The 18,248-nt window shown below is 47.3% G+C and overlaps 1 protein-coding gene across 8 annotated transcripts in view; it reads right to left on the bottom strand.

The window, feature by feature from the left end:
- Nucleotides 1-18,040, bottom strand: part of CHCHD7 (coiled-coil-helix-coiled-coil-helix domain containing 7) — a 62,616-nt gene extending 44,576 nt beyond the window's left edge. For 3 of the 8 annotated variants that reach the window (XR_004346386.1, XR_004346387.1, XR_004346388.1), the window contains exons 1-4: nt 17,913-18,024; nt 14,978-15,047; nt 13,292-13,390; nt 4,634-12,544 (exon numbers count right to left, since the gene is read on the bottom strand). Coding sequence is in view for 2 of the 8 variants with exons in the window: in XM_032609461.1 (XP_032465352.1) it covers nt 12,440-12,544; nt 13,292-13,390; nt 14,978-15,031 (258 nt within the window). In the remaining 6 variants the exon portion in view is untranslated. Of the gene's footprint in view, nt 1-1,045; nt 12,545-13,291; nt 13,391-14,977; nt 15,048-16,838; nt 17,873-17,912 lie in introns of those variants that run through there. The other 5 variants (XR_004346390.1, XR_004346389.1, XR_004346385.1 and 2 more) reach the window with 5 other exon arrangements.
- Between the last annotated feature and the right edge of the window lie 208 nt (nt 18,041-18,248).

Raw genomic sequence — 18,248 nt, 5'->3', positions numbered from 1 at the left:
TGGGAGTGCACGGCATCCAGTGATGTGTAGACAGGGAAACATTTTTTTCCCTCCTGAACTGTTCCATTGGACTTATTAAAAATCTTTCATGTGTTACTTTAATAGTTGGGATACTAATAAAAACAATAACAATTCCTGCCAATATGTATAATATAAAATTTTACACTGGTCTGACACTCTTGAGTATTTTAAGTATTTACCTGAAGTCCAATTTATTCTCGAGAGGCACTATTCCATGAGATGTCCACTGGATTTTAAGTTGAAACAGAACCAAACATACTGTATGTGAAACGCTCCTCCAGCTACTGTCTTGGATAGAATATTATGGGCCTGGACCATCGTCGAATATTTTTTCATCTGTTTCCTCCTCTTTAGTAGCTGCCCCTCCTGTCTTCCAAGGTGGTTATTGCAGATGAGATGAGGAAAACCTTGGATCCAATTGTAATTGAAGCTGTACAAATTTAAGTTGTTCTTATTTCAAGATGTGAGCTCACTGCTCCCCTCACGCACTGGCTCTTGGGTTCTATTTGCACTCACTGAAAAACAACTCATTTGGTTGGTACATTTCCTCCACTGTCGGGGCCTGAATTTGGCTCCCAGAAAGGAGGACAGGCCGTCTCAGAACTTGCTGGAAGGTATTCGGATGCACAGCTATCTGCACTGGAAACAGGGAGGCCATGCTTCTGCAGCAGGAGCCTTTCCGAGACTCCTTTAAGGAATGTTACCAGGCCTTCTCAGAGCCGTGCGCAAGCCAAAATATATATTGACATGATAGACCACAATGGATTTAAGTGTTTAAAGTCAAAAATACACTTTTAAAAATAAGTACTTAAGTTGGCTGCTTGAGCAATACCTGGGTGCCAAAGTGAATTTGTTTAGAATAAACCACCAAGTATACTTTTTTTTTTTTTTAACATTTTTGCACGGAAGCAAGGAGAACCAAAGGGGAAAAACACAATTCTGTGGAACACTCCCTTGTTTCTACATTATGGAACAATTGCCACTTGTAGCAGTTCTATCGTGAGGCCAGCAAATTCTGAGTCTCTATAAAAATGTTTAGCTTCAAGTGAAAATTAAAGATGCGTCCGTGCCCCCGGCTCTGTGCCCTTCTCTCTGTCTCACACGTGTCTCTTACGCTTCCTGTGATCCCCTTCCTGACGGCCAGAAACTCTGCTGCAGAAGAATCTCCCAAACTTGGGAAAAAATTGCAAAAATGTCAGCCGCCTAGTTTTCACTGATGTGTCTGTGGGCGCACAGACTCCGCTCTCTCTTCCTTTGGTTACAGCACACAGTTCCTATTACTCTCCCTGGTTGTCTCCATTGTTTTAATTTGGGTGGAATATTGTGAAATATTCTGACTTGGGCAACGTCTTGTGTGGGTGGGCTATGTAGGGTGTTCTGAACGTAGAGGTGAATTTCTCATTCATTCGGTTCCTTTCGGGAGGCACCGATGCCTCCAGCACACTCTAAGAAGTGCTACTTCATTCTCTGGTGAGGTTTCAAGCACCAGCTCGAAGCATCAGAAGGGAGAAACCGTGTTGACCTAGGTAGGTGGTCAGAGCATCCTTGGTCGCATCATGTCCTCGGATACGCAGACACTTGGGCCATCACACTCAGGGGCGGGCTGCAGGGTGGCCCTGGGAAGGTCTTGGAATTTGCCACAGGGTTTCTCGCTCCTCCACTTCTCTGGACCCGGTTCTTCAGTCCAAGGCTGGGAACTGGGGAACGGGGCCCGACTCTGGCATAAATGTATAGCAGTAGGTCAGAGGCGGTCAAATTCTCCCTCTGGCTTAGAGGCGCCCTCCGCGATTGAGACAGATTCATCACGTTTGCTTGCCTCTGTCAGAGGTGAAGGTCCACTAAAGAGTGTTTAGCAAGGTCCCCGGCAGCTAGGACAGGGCACAGCATGTTTCCTCAAAGGGAAAGAAGTTTTCCTTCCCTCTACCTGAGATGACATTCCTCCAACCTCAAATGAGAACCCTGATCATTTTCCACCAGCCCCTGACCACAGCTCCGAGCCTGACCACGGGTATGCGGTGCCACGTCCTGGAGGAAAGAGAGAACCTGAGGCAGCCATGTAGGTGCTGGGAGTCACGTCAGCAGGCAGTAACTGAGTTTCTCACTTGGGATCTTAGAATCCCCTGTGGGAAGAGATTTTCTTCAAAGGTGTTTAGCACTCTATAGATCCAGAATCCAAAGCGTTTCTGAATCCAAAACCTTCCTGCAGAGCCTTTGTTTATTTTATGTATGACAACAGCTCTCGCTCCTTGCTGCATGTGGTTTCTGAGTTCATGGCACCCACTCACTGTCCTGCCTTCCCTGTAGTCCTTGGTTGCCTGGACCCTGGGAAGCTTCAACACTACTTTTCATTGTGCATTTCCATTACCTCAATAAGTGTGATTCCAGGTTCTTTAAGTGCCTATTCCTGCTCTCCTGCTCTCCCAGGGACACTCGTATGACCTCTTTTACCTCCATATCCTAAAACCCAGGAGACGCCCATTAGAAAAGCAAAGTCAGAATAGCAAGAAGCGAAGTCACCCGTTGCGTGGTGGCCCCAACTGCTGGCGGAGGGGTGAGCATACTCAGCACATCCACATCCGCTCCCCCTCCGACGTCCGTTACCCCTCGCCCCTCTTCTCCTGCCTTAATAATCCCTTCGTTCACAGCACTTATAACTTTCTAATACACTAGCTCATTTATGGTGTTTATTGCTAATTCATAGTCTCTCTGTCACCCTCTTCAGTCATAGAAGTCCCATGAGGGCACAAGTCTTTGCCTATCTCGTTTGGTAATGAACCTTAAGTTCCAAGGACAGTGTAGCACATAGTAAGTACTCAATTAAGTATTTGCCGAAAAACAAACAAAAAGGCTTTTGCTGTACAAATGAATGAATGCCAAAAGACGGACATTTCTCTAATGCTCAGGTCATAAAGCATACCCTATAGACTGCTAGATCTTTTCCTTGCTTACGTTCCTTATCTGTACGTACAAAGCTTTGGCAAAATTTTAAACCCTGTCCATGTTTTTCTTCTGCACTCTCTACATCCTTCCGTAATCCCAGTGGCCCAGAACTTTTATTTAACCTAAACAAAAACCATTTCTTTCGTCCAGTCTGACCCATATTCTTCAAAGAGCCCCATGTTTCAATATATAATGCGTTCTCTCTCGGTTGTTCACCCCTTCTAAGTAAATCCATCCCATCATTTGTTTTATCGTTTAGAGAAGTACTCAAAACTTCAGAGCCATAAACATTTCAGGAGGAAAGTCTCTTCAAATTAGAAGACAGTCAGACTCTCTTTGTAAATATGCTACTGCCTCCTTGAAGATTACTGGTGCCAAATCATGCAATCTTACGCAGCTGGCCCCCTCCCTTAAAGATACCCAGATAATAGAATTACTATAATTAGTTTTGCAATCACTCAGCTCTAAGGAACTCTTAGTCAAGACTAGGATGCTCTTTTGAGAGCACGAGGAGGTCAACAACATGGAAATAAGTGGTATTGATCTACTATTCCCGCGAAGAAAAAATCAAAGTATAAGCTCTCTAATTTTCAAAATTTAATCTCCTTGAATGGAGATTTCATGAGGATATTTACTTTTCCTTCTCCTCAAAAGGGAGGGATACAGAATAAAAATAGCTATAGCACTTATTGCTGCTTTCCTATGGTCCAGTTACTGTGCTAAGCTTTTTTTTTTTTTTTTTTTTTTTTTTTGCGGTACGCGGGCCTCTCACTGTTGTGGCCTCTCCCGTTGCGGAGCACAGGCTCCGGACGCGCAGGCTCAGCGACCACGGCTCATGGGTCCAGCCGCTCCGCGGCATGTGGGATCTTCCCGGACCGGGGCACGAACCCGCGTCCCCTGCATCGGAAGGCGGACTCTCAACCACTGCGCCACCAGGGAAGCCCTGTGCTAAGTTTTTTACAGACATCATCTGACTCGATGCTCACAGGAACTATAAAATGTGGGCATTTTACAGCTGCAGAACTTGAGGTTTCTGCATCTAAGTAATTATCCAAAGCCCACAGCTTTAAGACAGCTAGAAAGAAGCGGGGTTACAAATCGAGCCAGAACAAAGCGGAGCCCTCACCTTCAACCACCAGCCGCACCCCTCCCACCCTGTCCCTGATTTCCTCTGCTTTCCACATCTTCACCCCACCCCCATCCCCAAATGATAGATAAAGGGGTTTCTAGAGACATACAGGTAACTGACCCAAACGCTGTCCTAAGCCCTCTTGTGCTGGAGCTCGGGGGCCACGCGGCCATGGGGGGCGGGAGCCGCGCCCACCCGGGAACAGGACTCGGGAGAGTTAACCAGGCGGGGTTTGCTGCTATTCTTGGCGTTGTTCGGTCTTGTTTTCCCAAGACGTGGAGAAATATAGTCTATTGAGGTTGTGAAAGACATTCTTCAAGAGTGGGAATTACATACAGAAGCTGTCAAGGCTCTGGAATGCTGCTCTACAAGATGACATCTATGTTGAAAGGGAGAAGCAAGCAGGGAGACAGACGACAACTCCAGCAGCCCACCCCATGAACCACGAACTGAAAACGCCCCAACCCCTGGCCACAAGTCCCCAGTCTCTAAGGGGCACAGGTGTCAGGAAGCACTTCGGCACAACAAGATGACAAAACCCACCTTTATATCCAGGAAAGAAGTCTGCTTTGCAGATGACCCAGACCTTGGCCTCCCCTCCATGCTCTTCTCGACAAAGAGCACGGTCATCTCAGCAACGTCACGTCCCACTGTCACCTCAAGAGCAGAAGAAGCAGGTAGGGTTGACAGGGCACCCGGCACCAAACATCTGAAAGACTTCTTAGAAGTTTAAGTAAAGAATCAGTCACGCAGTCACAGACGCTGATTAATCTGTAAGTTTCTCCCTAGAGTATAAACCCTCATTCACTTTTACATCTCGTGCAGAAGCCTTTTATCTGTGTCCAAGACTCAATAAGTACTAGATGGTGAAATGAATAGTAATTGGAACACTAGGCAGAGACAGGAGCCGCAAAGGAGAGGAAAGACGCTGAGGAGCCTGGGACCACGCCGAGAAATGCGAGGGTAGGGAGGCAACTGCACCAAAACGCAGTTTATAAGCTGCAAGTCTCACTCCTGCATCTGCGAGCCAGGAAGACCACCGGCTTCCCAGGGGTGGGCTGCGAGTTAAACACGACCGTGTTTCTGACGATACCTTGCAAACTGCAAGGTGCTGCACCAGGAATCATGGTGGTCCCTGCTTTTGCAGTTTAGTGCAGGATGTGACGGGGACAACCTAGGTCTACAGTCAGGGACATGATGGAAACCAGCATCTAATTACGGACAGAGCGGACTAGAGCTGCACTTAGCGCCCAGGCACCAGGAGGTGCAGAGGGTGAAGAGCCGCTTCTGGCGTGGGACTAGGCCTAGTGTGAGGCAGAGCTGACCCACCAAGAGGCCAGCGCGATTCCTGAAGGGAACAGAGGACGGCTTTGGAAGAGAAGAGGGAGAGGGCTCCTGTGCGCCGGCAGAGGGACCATCCGGCCCGCGGTCAATTCTGTTCATGCAAGTTGGGCCCTGAATACCGGTGCCTAGTGAGTTTCTTCCGGGTGACTTGGTAAATATTTCCTGTTCTTCTAATCTGACCCCACCCCCAAAACGAATTTTTTTGTACTTGTTCTTGCTTATTAGAGATTTCAAGTATACATGAGGTGACTAGGATAGTGGTAGAATGTGAGAAGAAAATTAAAGAGAACATTCTGGGCCAAATTACATTATAAAACTGGAAGTGAGGGCGTGAAATAAAACAATGATCAGTTTGGCTTCCTGCAACCTCTTCTAGCAGAGATGGAGTTTGGGGGTATTTTTTAGGGAGGGATTGAGGGAGGCGGTCAAGTTAAGAAGATTGTAGTGGTTGATATTACGGTTTTCAGAGGGGACCAAAATCAGCCAGGCTTTTGCTGATTACATACAAATCCACTAGCTTTATCAGCGCATTTCAAATATTAATAATATTAATGATACCTACTTGCACAACACACGTGAACTCTGCTTTGGGTTTCACAACAACCTACAGGACAGTTAGGGCGTATTCACAGTACGAAAGGCTCTAGAAGGGTCAGCGATTTGCTCAGGACTGTGTGGGCAGTAAGGGATGGAGCCCAAACTCACACCTGGATACCGTGACTGCAAATGCAGTGCCGTTTGCACATCGTGCTGTGTCTCGCTTCCGGGTATGAAGTGAGGTTTTTGGCTTAGGCCCTGGCGTTGGAAGCTTTATTTGCAGTGTGAACGACCTCCACCCTCGGTGCTCACTTCACCTCTCCTCCCCCATCTCAAAGCCCTACACTTGCCCCTTCCGCATTCTGTCCACCCTGAAGACGGGCCGGGACACAGTCCTGACTCTCTTCCTTCTCTGGGAGGACAGTCAGAACTGGTGGAGGAATCCGAGTCGGTACCAAGCTGACACATCTGTGGTCTCTAAACGCAGTGATGAGATAAAGAGAGAATCTGAGCGCACAACCCCACCGTCTCGGGCTTCGAGTGTGGACACGACCAACGCCAGAGGCGGCTCCTGATGCGGGTGCCTGTCCACGAAAGCTGTTCCTATGTTCATAACTCAAAGCACAACCGGTTCACCTCTTTCACTCTCCTTTTCAGAACAAAGCGTTTCACACTTAGGAGACATTTCTCTTACTCTGCTTCTGCAAAATAAAAACGAAAGGTGAAAAATTAAAAGCCCATCCGGGTGACTTTATTTGCCTGGTTCTACCTCGTCTGATCATATGAACTCATGAAGTGAGAACCACTGCAGTGCGGGGGCGGTGAGGGGGGCGCGAGGGGGGCGCGATGGACCCTGACCGGGGCAGCAGGGAAGCTGCAGAGGGGGTGGGGGGCTAAAGGCCCTTTGAGACCTGACTGTGGCCTCAGGAGGCCTGGGCGCTCGGCGGGGAGGACCGGGCCGCCCAGGGGCAGCGATGGTGCGGGGAAGACACTGTGTCTGGAAGGAGTGGCGGGTACATTCCCGTCTGCCTCCCTCTCTGAAGTCTAAGGTCCTTGAGGACAGAGCCTGGGCCTCGTGTGTTCAAAAACACATCCTCCGCATCCTGCTCAAGGCTGCACCCTTTACGAATGTCGCCAGATCTAGAGAACCTTGGCAACTAGGGGAAGGAGTGTGGATGTCTATCCTGAGGTAACGGCAGGTCTTGGGAAGCTTAAGCAGGGGGTTTGCTGGGGTTGCATTTAGGGAGGTTCTGTGGGCTGCGGTCCCAAGAAGGACCCGGAGCTGGGCGAGGATTCCCGAGGGCAACAGTGTAGATGGTCGCAGGGATCCAGGGTCATAACCTCTGTCTCAGCGCCTCCAGAACTATCCTTCTAAACACACACGGGACTTGACCTTCTCCATCTCAGAACGCTGCAGAGCTTTTCTTTCTGTACAGAGGGAAGTTTAAGTCCCGGGAACAGCATTCAGGGCCACACACAACGTGAGCCCAGCCCACCTGTCCAGAGCCCCTGCCGCATCCCCTTCACCTACTCTGCTCTAGTCAGTGAACAGGACGTGCCCCTTCGTGTCTGTCGAGGCCACTCCCCCTCTGGGAAGCTTGCCCTGGCCGCTCCTGGGAGCATCCTTAAGTCCCCTGCGGCTGGCGGTGCCTGGCTCCTCCCGCACGCTTACCCCAGCGCTTGGCGCGTTGCGGGCACCTGGCGGATGTTTACTGAGCAGAAGTGAACTGCAAGTGCAGTGCTTGTACTTGGATTCATTTAGTGTTTATTGACCACCAGAAACCACAGGCAAAAAGACTGATCTACTTAATTACCTTAAAATGTAAAACACTGCTCAGAAATGAAAACACAAAGTTAAAAGACAAACTGGGAGAAATATACAGAATACATTTGACAAAGAGGCAATTCCCTTACTATACCAAGAGTTCCCCAAATTGCTCACACCAACAATCTAAAAAAAAAATGAGCAAAGGAAACAAATACGCCCGTTCCACTTTTCACTCACCAACTCACAAGGATGAAAGTTTTAAAGTGCCCAGTGGGACTGAGGGCGTGAGGAACGAAAACTCTCAGGCTTTGCTTCTGGGAGTGGGAGTATGCTTCCTGTGGGAGGGGGTTTAGCAACATCTACACGATGCAAACTACTGAAACCTTCCACTCCTACACACGTAGCATACACATAAAAACGGAACAAGCAAAGAACCGCAGCTGTCGCCTCGTTCCTAAGAGGGGACCCCTCAGTGGGAGACTGGTTCCAGGACGGTGTACCTGCCCAATGAACTAGAGTAAATCTGTAACCACGCATGGGGAATTGTTCCATACTATATTGCTAAGTGAGAAAAGCAGAGGGCCTCCGCTCGTGTACTATGACGTGCCTTTTGTGCAGAACAAATAAACAAATAAACAAATATACAGATATGCTCGTGCATACATATAAGACCGTGAAAACCCTTGACGTTGGCTGCTCCTGGGCAGATTTATTTGCATTGTAAACCCGTTGGCATTGTTTGAACCTGCGTGTTTTTCCTTTTTATTTTTTTTTAAATCAATTTATTTATTTTCGGCTGCGTTGGGTCTTCGTTGCTGCGCGCGGGCTTTCTCTAGTTGTGGCAAGCGGGGGCTACTCTTGGTTGCGGGGCGCAGGCCTCTCATTGTGGTGGCTTCTCTTGTTGCAGAGAACGGGCTCTAGGCATGCAGGCTCAGTAGTTGTGGCATGCGGGCTCAGCAGTTGTGGTTCGCCGGCTCTAGAGCATAGTCTCAGTAGTTGTGGCACGCAGGCTCAGTAGTTGTGGCCCGTGGGCTCAGTAGTTGTGGCTCGCGGGCTCTAGAGCACAGGCTCAGTAGTTGTGGCGCACAGGCTTAGTTGCTCCGCGGCATGTGGGATCTTCCCGGACCAGAGCTCGAACCCGTGTCCCCTGCACTGGCAGGAGGACTCCTAACCACTACTCCCCCAGGGAAGCCGTGAACCTGAAAATTTTTCATTGTGTTCAATTTTAAAAGCTTTCCCTCCGCAAACACATACGCAGCTTTGATCCTTTATTACATACTAGACGCTTGCCAGGCGTTATGGGCAGAACCACAAATGACACTGCTGCATCCTCCAGGAGCTTTCAGATAAGATACAGTGATTCTCAAAAGGACTGGTCTTGCATACCACACACACACGGAACCTGCGAGGAGACGCTTCCTACCAGCGTGAGATGCACGGGAACACGGTAAAATACCTTCTAGGCACCTTGTTAGTCGATAGCTGCTTCCAAAGGCCTGCCTGCCCCCCAAACTTCTCTAGGCACCTACTCACGTCCTGACACAATTAATTTAACAGCTTCACCTCTCCCAAAGTAGAATCGTAGAAAGAGAAATTAAAAGAGTGGCAAATTTAACAGTGATGACGGGGGAAACCCCTGGGACTCTGTCCCTTCAAGTGGTGCAACAAGATCTCTAACAGCCAGGTTACAAGAATAGTGTCCCGAAGTCAGCAGGGTGTGTGCAAAGGTGTAAACAAGAAGTTAGCAAACTACTGAAGACAAAGTTAGAACTGAACAGTGTTGCCTGGGTAGAACCTGGGTAGAGCCATATGCTCACATATGTTAAGAGTTTGCTGATCAGAAATCCCCAGTTAGTCTGTCTTCAAAAGTACTTCATAGAAAACACACCTATAGATACCAATCATCGAGGAGCTGCACCAGCACTACAAAACTACGGTGATCAGGACCGTGCACGACTGGCACAGACATCAACACAGGGATCAGTGGGACACAACTGAGGTCCAGAAACACTTTCACAAACACCATCAGCTGCTGTGCCACAAAGGCGCCAAGACAATTCAGGAGAAACCACAGGCTTTTCAACGAAAGAGGCAGGGACGACAGGCGGGGCAGCCACGTGTGCAGCAGAATGAAGCTGGACCCCTACCTCACACCACATTCAAAAACTAACTCAAAAAAAAAAAAAAAAAAAACTAACTCAAAATGGATCGAAAACCTAAACATAAAAGCTAAAACCATAAAACTCTTGGAAAAAAACGTGGATGTAAACCTTTGGACCTTTTCTTAGATATGTCACCGAAAGCTACAACAAAAGATGAATTGGACTTCATCAAAATTCAAAGCTTTTGTGTCTCAAAGGACACCACGAGGTGAAAATACAACCCACACAGAATGGGAGATAAAATTCACAAACCATGTATCTTATGAGGGACTTGTATCTAGTATGGAAGGGACTCTGACAACTCAGTAATAAAGATACACAACCTAATTTAAAAATGAGCAAAGGACCCGGAAGAACATTTTCCAAAGAAGATATACAAGTGGCCAACAGGCAAGTGAAGATGCTCGGCATCGTTGGGCATCAGGGAACGCAAATCAAAACCACAGTGAGACCCCAGCTCACGCCCACGAGAATGGCTGTGACCAAAGGCAGATAATAAGGGTTAATGAGGACGTGGAGAAACTGGAACTCTGATACCTTGCAAAATGGTGCTGCCACTTTGGAAAACACTTTGCTGGTTCCTCAAAAGGCTAAACACAGTTACCGTATGACCCAGCAATTCAACTGCTAGGTATACATCCAGAAAGAAATTAACGTCCACGCAAAACCTCGTGCACAGAAGTTCAAGAAGCCACATGACTCATAAAATAGCCAATAGTGCAAACAACCCAAATACCAATCAACTGATGAGTGGATAAATAAAAGGTGGTACAGCCATACAATCGAAGGTTACTCAGCAGTGAAAGGGAATGAAGTACTGATACACGCAACAGGAATGAACCTTGAAAACATGAGGCTAAGTGAAAGAAGCCAGCCACCAAAGACCACACGTTGCATGGCTCCATTTCTGGAAATGTCCAGAACAGGCAATTCTAGAGACAGAAGGTACGTTGGCGGTTGCCTACGTGCTGGGGAAGTGGAGGAAGGGTGGTGTTAGGAGGAAAGGAACTGTGTGCTAACAGGTACAGGCTTGCTTTCTGGGGTGATGCCCCCTAAAATCCATTGTGGGGACAGCTGCACAACTTCGTCAGTACACTAAAAGCCATCGCATTGTACACTTTAAATAGACGGCTTATATGGTTTACAAACTGCATCTCAATGAACCTGCTGTTAAAAAAAAAAAAAAGAGCTAGGCCAGGACAAATAGCTAGCGGATGAATGCTGCTGTTGGTATGTACCTTTAAAAGGGTGACATTAAAATTCCAAGCCCCTGAACAAGCTTAAAAGTACTGAAATGCTTCTTACATAGTATCTATTAGTTTCTTGTCAGCTCCTATTCTAACCCATCATTTTAGAGCAATCAGTACAAATCAAAGAATCTCTGAAAGAATCCATCTTTTATTCAAATAGAATCACATTTGGAAATCAAGATCATATGGTTTAAAACCATCTGACCTGGGTTTTGGATTCAGACCAACGAGAAGGATAGTCTGTTGTCAGCATCAGTGAAAACACTACTCTTGCTCCAGGACCAGATGAAAACAAGGGACACAAACTATTTGTTTTCGCTGACTTTATAAGTACATTAAATTTTATCAAATAATGTATCTTTTACAATTCTGTAAATGAAACAAACTGGATTTTAAAAGGCGGTGAGCCTGAGGGCTGCTCCACAATCCACCTGGTCACTATGCTGAACGTTCCTGCTTTCTTATCATTAAATGAAGCTGAGCTCCGGCCTCACCCGGTGCTGCAATCACTTGATGGGCCCCAAACTCTCCTGGTCCACCTCACCCTGCAAGCAGAGATCCTACTTCTGAAAGTATCACCTTTTCTTTCCATTACTGTGGTTCAAGGATACTACGCCTTCACAAGGTTCTCCGGTATTCATAGATTTTATAGAATCCTTCGACTAAGCCTTTCCTTAAAGAAAGAAAATGAAGACAGCCAGTTCTTTTTCATGCCACTTCAGCCAACCTTGCCTTTCCCCTGCTCCCCTAACCTTTTTAAACCGAGGTACGTGAGTGAAGTCAGGGCAGGGATCTAACACACTGGGATTAGACGCCCACCACGCAGCCACCCTGGACTTACCTTCCCGTCTTCTCCCCACCACTCAGTCCCCCACCTCACCCTCCAGGGGGAACCGTCTACACACTGCTCTCCAGATGTGGCTCCAGCTTTCCCTCCATCATGTCGTCACTCACATCACAAGCACTGCTTCCCTTTCACCCCTGTTAAGTCCTTCCTCGTTCCCGACTTACTTCTCTTTCGAAACTCAGCGGAAAAGCTCGACTCTTCATGGACTCTTTCCTGACGCTCCCGACTTCAGGAAGTCTTGTAAACTCGGTGACACGGCACAGCCAGAGCGGCCTGCTCTTGTTATGGCACTGAGAGCAAACACAGAGGACACAGGGCTTCCCCTGGTGGAATCTGAGATCTGTCTGGGTAAGGCCTGGAAGGTCTTAAGAAGTTACCGTAACCACTTATTAAACATATTCATCTGCTTCTGAGTTAAATAAACCACTTTAATGCAAACACTCAATAGGGCATCTTGCCCATTGCTTGCAAGATTATGTCTCTCTCTGCTGCTGTAGGCATAGACGGCTTCACTCCATCCCGTCTTCTCTGGATCATGACAGAATTCTGTGTGTACGTGCAAAAAAGAAAAACCAAAATCAGTCAAGTACTAAATGCTAATCAGTTAGTTGCCAGTACTCTGCTATTGTGGTCTTCAGAAAGGAAACGTAAAAAACCGAGTTTAAAAAACAACGAAGAATGAATTCTAGGACTCCAGATACCGTTTTCAGACGATTCTCAATTAAACAGAAGTGATTCTTCCCACAGGAATATGTTAACTGTAACTGGGGTGAGGACACACTTTGTAACTTCAGGCCCATCGAGAGGAGCTACGGAATAACTGCCAAATGAAACCAACAGGTAAGCTAGCAGAGGGACAGGAAGTAGCTGGATCCAGTGCTCAGAGAAACAGAAATTATATGGCAACGTCCGCCAAAAATGGGACCACGGGTGATGGCGGGAGAGGAAGAAGAGAAAAGGAAGCCTGATGCGTGCTGTGACGGGGACGAGCCACCTAGTCCGCTCACCTCCAGAAAACTCCAATTGTAACAAGGCTATCACTTTAGGGCCGCAGGCACTCATGCACGTAGGAAGACACACCTCTATCAGAGCTGCGTCCTTACACACGGGCAGAGGGTGAGGCAGCTAACGAGAGCGCCCAAGGATCCTTTAGGGCACACGGAGGATAAAGTCAAAAAGGTAAGTTTCCGACAGCCATCACTAAGGAAGGATTGTGGGTGCTGACAAACTTCAGGCTTCAGTTTCAAGCCGAACAGATGAGTTTCAACATAAAGGTAACCAAACTAGGCTTACCCAGAACTTCCGGCAGTTTTTGTACTTCAAGAAGTGAGTGGAACACCTTTCTCTGTCATAGTTATATTCATCCATACATCTGGTAGAAGCATCAGATTCCTTAAATAGGTAAGATAGGTATCATTTAAGAGGTGGAATGGCATCTAAAAAAAAACAAACTTCTGAAGCTGCTTCCCCCCCAGAGCAGGTAATGTGAAATAGTTCCTTTTTGTTCATTTGGACGAACAGATAATGAACAGGAACAGAATCATCTTTCCAACTATCCCAGCATTCGTTCTGCTCAAAGCAGACATCTTCCTTTTCACAGTGGCGTCAGTTTTCTGAACACCTGACCACAGGAATTTGAGTCGAAGCACTGACTGAGATCACTTAACCCAGTAACCGTTCAATGAAGAGGCCGAGGCAAGGTGCAACGTGCTCAAGATCACGGTGCAAGGAGTTCCCTGGCGGCTCAGTGGTTAGGACTCGCTGCTTCCGCTGCCGGGGCCTGGGTTCAATCCCTGGTCTCGAAACTAAGATCCCACAAGCCACACGAGGCGGGCTGGAGCGGGGAGGGAATCACTGCTGTATGTGGAAGCAAAACTCAGTCTCCCAACTCGGAGGGCAGCTCTCCGCCCCTCCAAGTTCTCGCTTGGACTTGAATGTTTGAGTTAAGGTGGTTTTGAGAACCTAAGTAAGTTGCTAAAGACTGGTCTGCAAGGTAACTTAACAACATTCATCTCAACGTATGTTCGGCTATCATTTGCTCCATTACGCAAGTAAGTACACAATTATGCAAGCAATTTTAATAGGTTATCATTAATATCACTTCAAAACCACAAGGAGCAACACAGGGCTAAGAGTTCAAAGGAGGGTAGCTGCCATTTGGGAGTTAAATTTCAGCTGTCTGAACTGGAAGTAGATTGGAGAACAAACTTCAAAGTGAAAGGCATGATTCCGAGACTCCAGCTAAAGGGAAGCTTTAAATAAAGGGGAAGGTAACTTGCTTCACAGATCTAAGAAACATGGTCTAGCTGAAGAGACTTAGTAAAGCCGTTAAACAGATTTCATATGTGTAGCAAAGCTTATCTTCTAAGCCAAATATTTAATGAATGTGTATATTTGGAAAATGCATATAGGATCGGGAATATAATTTTCATAGCACCAGTCCAACGACTGCATTATTCAAGGGTGACAATGCCACAAGTAAGAACCGCTAAATCTTACCAAATAAATGCCAATAAAGCTTTACCATTACAACAAAATGTTTTGTTTACGTGATACCTTTGTGAAAACCTTCAGGCTTTAAATAGCCTAATTCAGTTATCAACCCTCATCCTCAGCCAGGCTGTCTCAGGGACATGATGAAGGCATTGCTATCAAAACATAAATTTCAGTGACCGTTTAAAAATACCTACTTTCCATCTTTGCATGTTTGGACTCAAGAATTTCCTCTGTGTTACACATGCTTGTCTAGTATAACAGTGATGTTATACAAATTAGGGAAACTTAAAAGAGATGAATCCTTGTTAGCTAGATTATGAATATCTAAAAATGCTCTAGTGAAATAAGGATACACAGGCCAGGAATATTTCTCGTACAGAAATAACTTTATTTAAGAACTGCAGAAAACTGATGCCCACAAAATCAGAAGAAGCCTGTTTTTCCAACTTAATACTCGCGACAATTAAAAGCGATCTGGCTTACCAACAAGCAAGGATTTATGTCAGGATCTCTCAGCCTTCCAGCTACCACGGACATCCTACCTGTCTTCTTCCTGCAGGCAGATGTTGGGGAAGAGTTACACAGTGGATGACAATATAAGCTAGTAAATCTCATCAGCTCCACAAGTACTTGAAAAGTTAATTCTGCCATAATGATTATCCAGTGAGGAACTCATATAACCTCTGTATTTTCAGAGTAAAGACTTGGATGTGATTCTCCTTTGCACTGACTTGTGCCTCAGCACAAAGGCCTTATTTAAATTCCTAAAGTGCATCTACTGAAATTTGATTACAATGTCCAGAAAGAAAGACAATTCAGCTAAAATTTGGTTTTAGTTTACTCTTATTTCTAAAGGTTAAAATTAAATGTATTAACGAAACCTAAGAATACCGCATGCACTCTATTACTTCCTTATGATATATGGATTAGCACACAAAATAAGGGTGGAATACTTTAGTACAACCCAACTTTAGCAAAAAACATTTGTTAACTAAAGTACGCAAATGTCTACTCCATGGCCGGCCCTGGGGTGGCCGATATACCAAAAACAAAAACAAAACAAAGTTATTACTTAGTTGACATTCTGAAAAGTTAAAAAAAGAAAATCTGAAACTTAACTTCCAGGGGCATCTTCTATTTAGCTGGTACTTCCCAGGGTTGAAGGAAGTCAGGGAATGCTACTGTAGAGCATTCATCTTCCAACTAAAGCCGTATACAGAGATACAGCTCTGAAGAAGCCTTTATCCATTAAAGATGACCACAGTTCTCTAAGGGCCAATTAGTGATTCCAAGTCAAGTCGTATACTCATATAACAAGTATGTCGACTCTATCCCAGGACAACTACTCTCTATAATGAAGTTAATTGAAATTGGTATACTATTATCTTCAAAGACATGTCATAGAAATGAACTAAAAGGGAAACTAAAAAAAAATAATCAACTAACTGTTAATTACTAAAAGGTAATTTTTTGTTTATTTCAACGTATTGGCATACTATCGATTAAGCCACCCACAAATATTTTTAAATGCTCTGCACTAAGTTTAAGGAACTTACTCCTGAATGGCGTTCTAGCTTAACTGTCTTCTACCTAGAGGTCAAAGGAGAAGCCAGCAAATAATGCAGTATGACTTACCAAAAACACCACTGAATAAAAACTGCATCAGTATAACCAGACAGAGCTCAGAATTTTTGTACAAAGTGGTTTCTACTTTCCTTGCCCAAGATGGGATCATCAAAACATATCAGTCATGTTAAAAGAAATAAAGTACATTCAGGAAAAACAATCAAACCCCACCAACTCCTGAAAAGTGAAGGTATTTGAATCTTGAGTCAACTAGTTCCGTTTCTTTATTAAGAGAAAGATCACGATGTCCAGGCTAAAGGAGATAACCTTTGCAAAGAAGGATGGAAAAAAGTCTAATCGTTCGGGGGTCTTTTCAGTACCCACTAAGTAATCCTTCTATTTTATCATCTTCACTGACCAATACATGAGTATACCTAGCTAGCAGAAACATCTTAGCAAAAAGGAAATTCAAGATGCTGTCCAACTATATGTAGAAGCTTCTTCCTCTCCTGAATACAATTCCTTTGCAGCCTTCACTTCTTCTTATGAGAGGTGAGGGCACTAAGTAAATTCACAGCCTTCCTTTCTACATCTGTCCTATGCCGTGAGAGCAAAGAACTCTGCTTAGCTGTTCATATGCCTTGGATATAATCTCAACAACGATCAGACGCAGACAGAAAGGTTGCCTGCCTCCTGTGAAAGTGTTCTGCTTCGCATTTTATCATTGTCATGGGTCAGGAATTCTTTACAAATAACACCGAGGTAACATCACATATACCGAATCAGGTCTGCTGTAGGAGTTTATCCACCTTTCATTTCCTCTCCCTTCCGGATTCTAAATACAAGTCAATCTAAGTTTGGATTTCCGACTGTCACCTTCTTTGCATGAATCCTCATGTTATCAACTGGAAATGAAGAGGAAATGTCAGTTTACAGTGAGGAGCGGGGCTGAAGTCAAGTTCGAGTGTTCCGCCAGCGAGGCCTTATCTACTTAGTTTCTGAAGGTACCAAACAAACGTGACGAAGCTCTACTTGCAGGGGACAGTCAGAAAGAAACCAACGATTTGAGAGAGGGGCCGCAAAAGCACAGCACGTTTGAGGAATAGCCCTAAAATCTTTTCCAAAGGGCAAACTGCTTTAAAAAGTATTTCTTGATTTCCCACCCAGTGGTTCAGGTCGCCACTCCGAGCAGCTCTGCAAGGGAAGGGGGACGCGAACGCTGCTGACCCGTCCAGCCCACCCCTCCCGTGCTGGTCCTTGCCCAGGCAGGGGTTGCGGCCCTCCCACACCGCAGGGCAACCGTCGGGAAGCTGAAACACGTCCTGCGAGGCCCTCCAGCCTTTAACCCACGGCTGGGTGCAGGCAGGCAGGGTCAGGAAGTAGCGGCGGCCCTGCGGAGGGGGCGGGGAAGGCGAACGGAGACTCGAGCCAGGCGAGCCCCAGGCCCCGCTACCTCCAACGAGCTGCCCGGCCCCCCGACGGCGGGCGCAGGTGAACCCACCTTGCCCCGACCTTCACCTTCGACGGCGCCCAGAAGAGCAGGGGGAGAGGAAAACGCAGGGAACTGGGGGCAGGGGTAGGCATTTACGCTCCAAAGGCTGGGAAAAAGGGTGAAGGAAGGGTGAAGGAAGGGCCAGGGGTGCCCAGGCAGGGGGCAACTTCCTCGTCCCCGGCCCGAGAAGACCCGTGCTGCGGGGAGGATGTGACGGGAAGGGGCCCGCGCCCAGGCGAGGCCTGGTGGAAGCGGCGCCACGCCGGAGAAGCGGATGCGGGCCCCGCGGCGGCCCAGGCGCGCCAGTCTCTTCCCGCAGCCCGGCAGCCGCCGCAGAGGGAAGGGCGGGGAACTACTCACCTCGGGCCGCCGCTTCACCAGCAGCGCCCAGGCCGTCTCCAGCTCCAAACACGTCAATGGCTCACGCAGCGGGACCTTAAGTAGCGCGCATCCCAACGTGCTGCCCCCGCTCCCCGGCGGCCGCCGGCCCAATCGGGGCGCGCCGCCGCCTGACTGACAGCTGAGCGGGGCCTGGCGCGGCGGGGGCGGACGGGCCTCGCCCCGCCCCCGGCCGGCGGGAGGAGGACCGAGGCGGGAGGAGTGGGCGGGGCGGCGCGCGCGGCCCCGCCCCGCACGACCCCCCCCCCCCGCGCCGCGGCCCGCCTCTTAACACTTCGGCTTGACGGGCGGCCTGGC

Source organism: Phocoena sinus, chromosome 17, assembly GCF_008692025.1.
Source record: "Phocoena sinus isolate mPhoSin1 chromosome 17, mPhoSin1.pri, whole genome shotgun sequence".
In the NCBI taxonomy this organism is placed as follows: Eukaryota; Metazoa; Chordata; class Mammalia; order Artiodactyla; family Phocoenidae; genus Phocoena; species Phocoena sinus.
The sequence above is the reverse complement of the archived record's forward strand: the minus strand, read 5'-3'. Positions and strand labels throughout refer to the sequence as shown.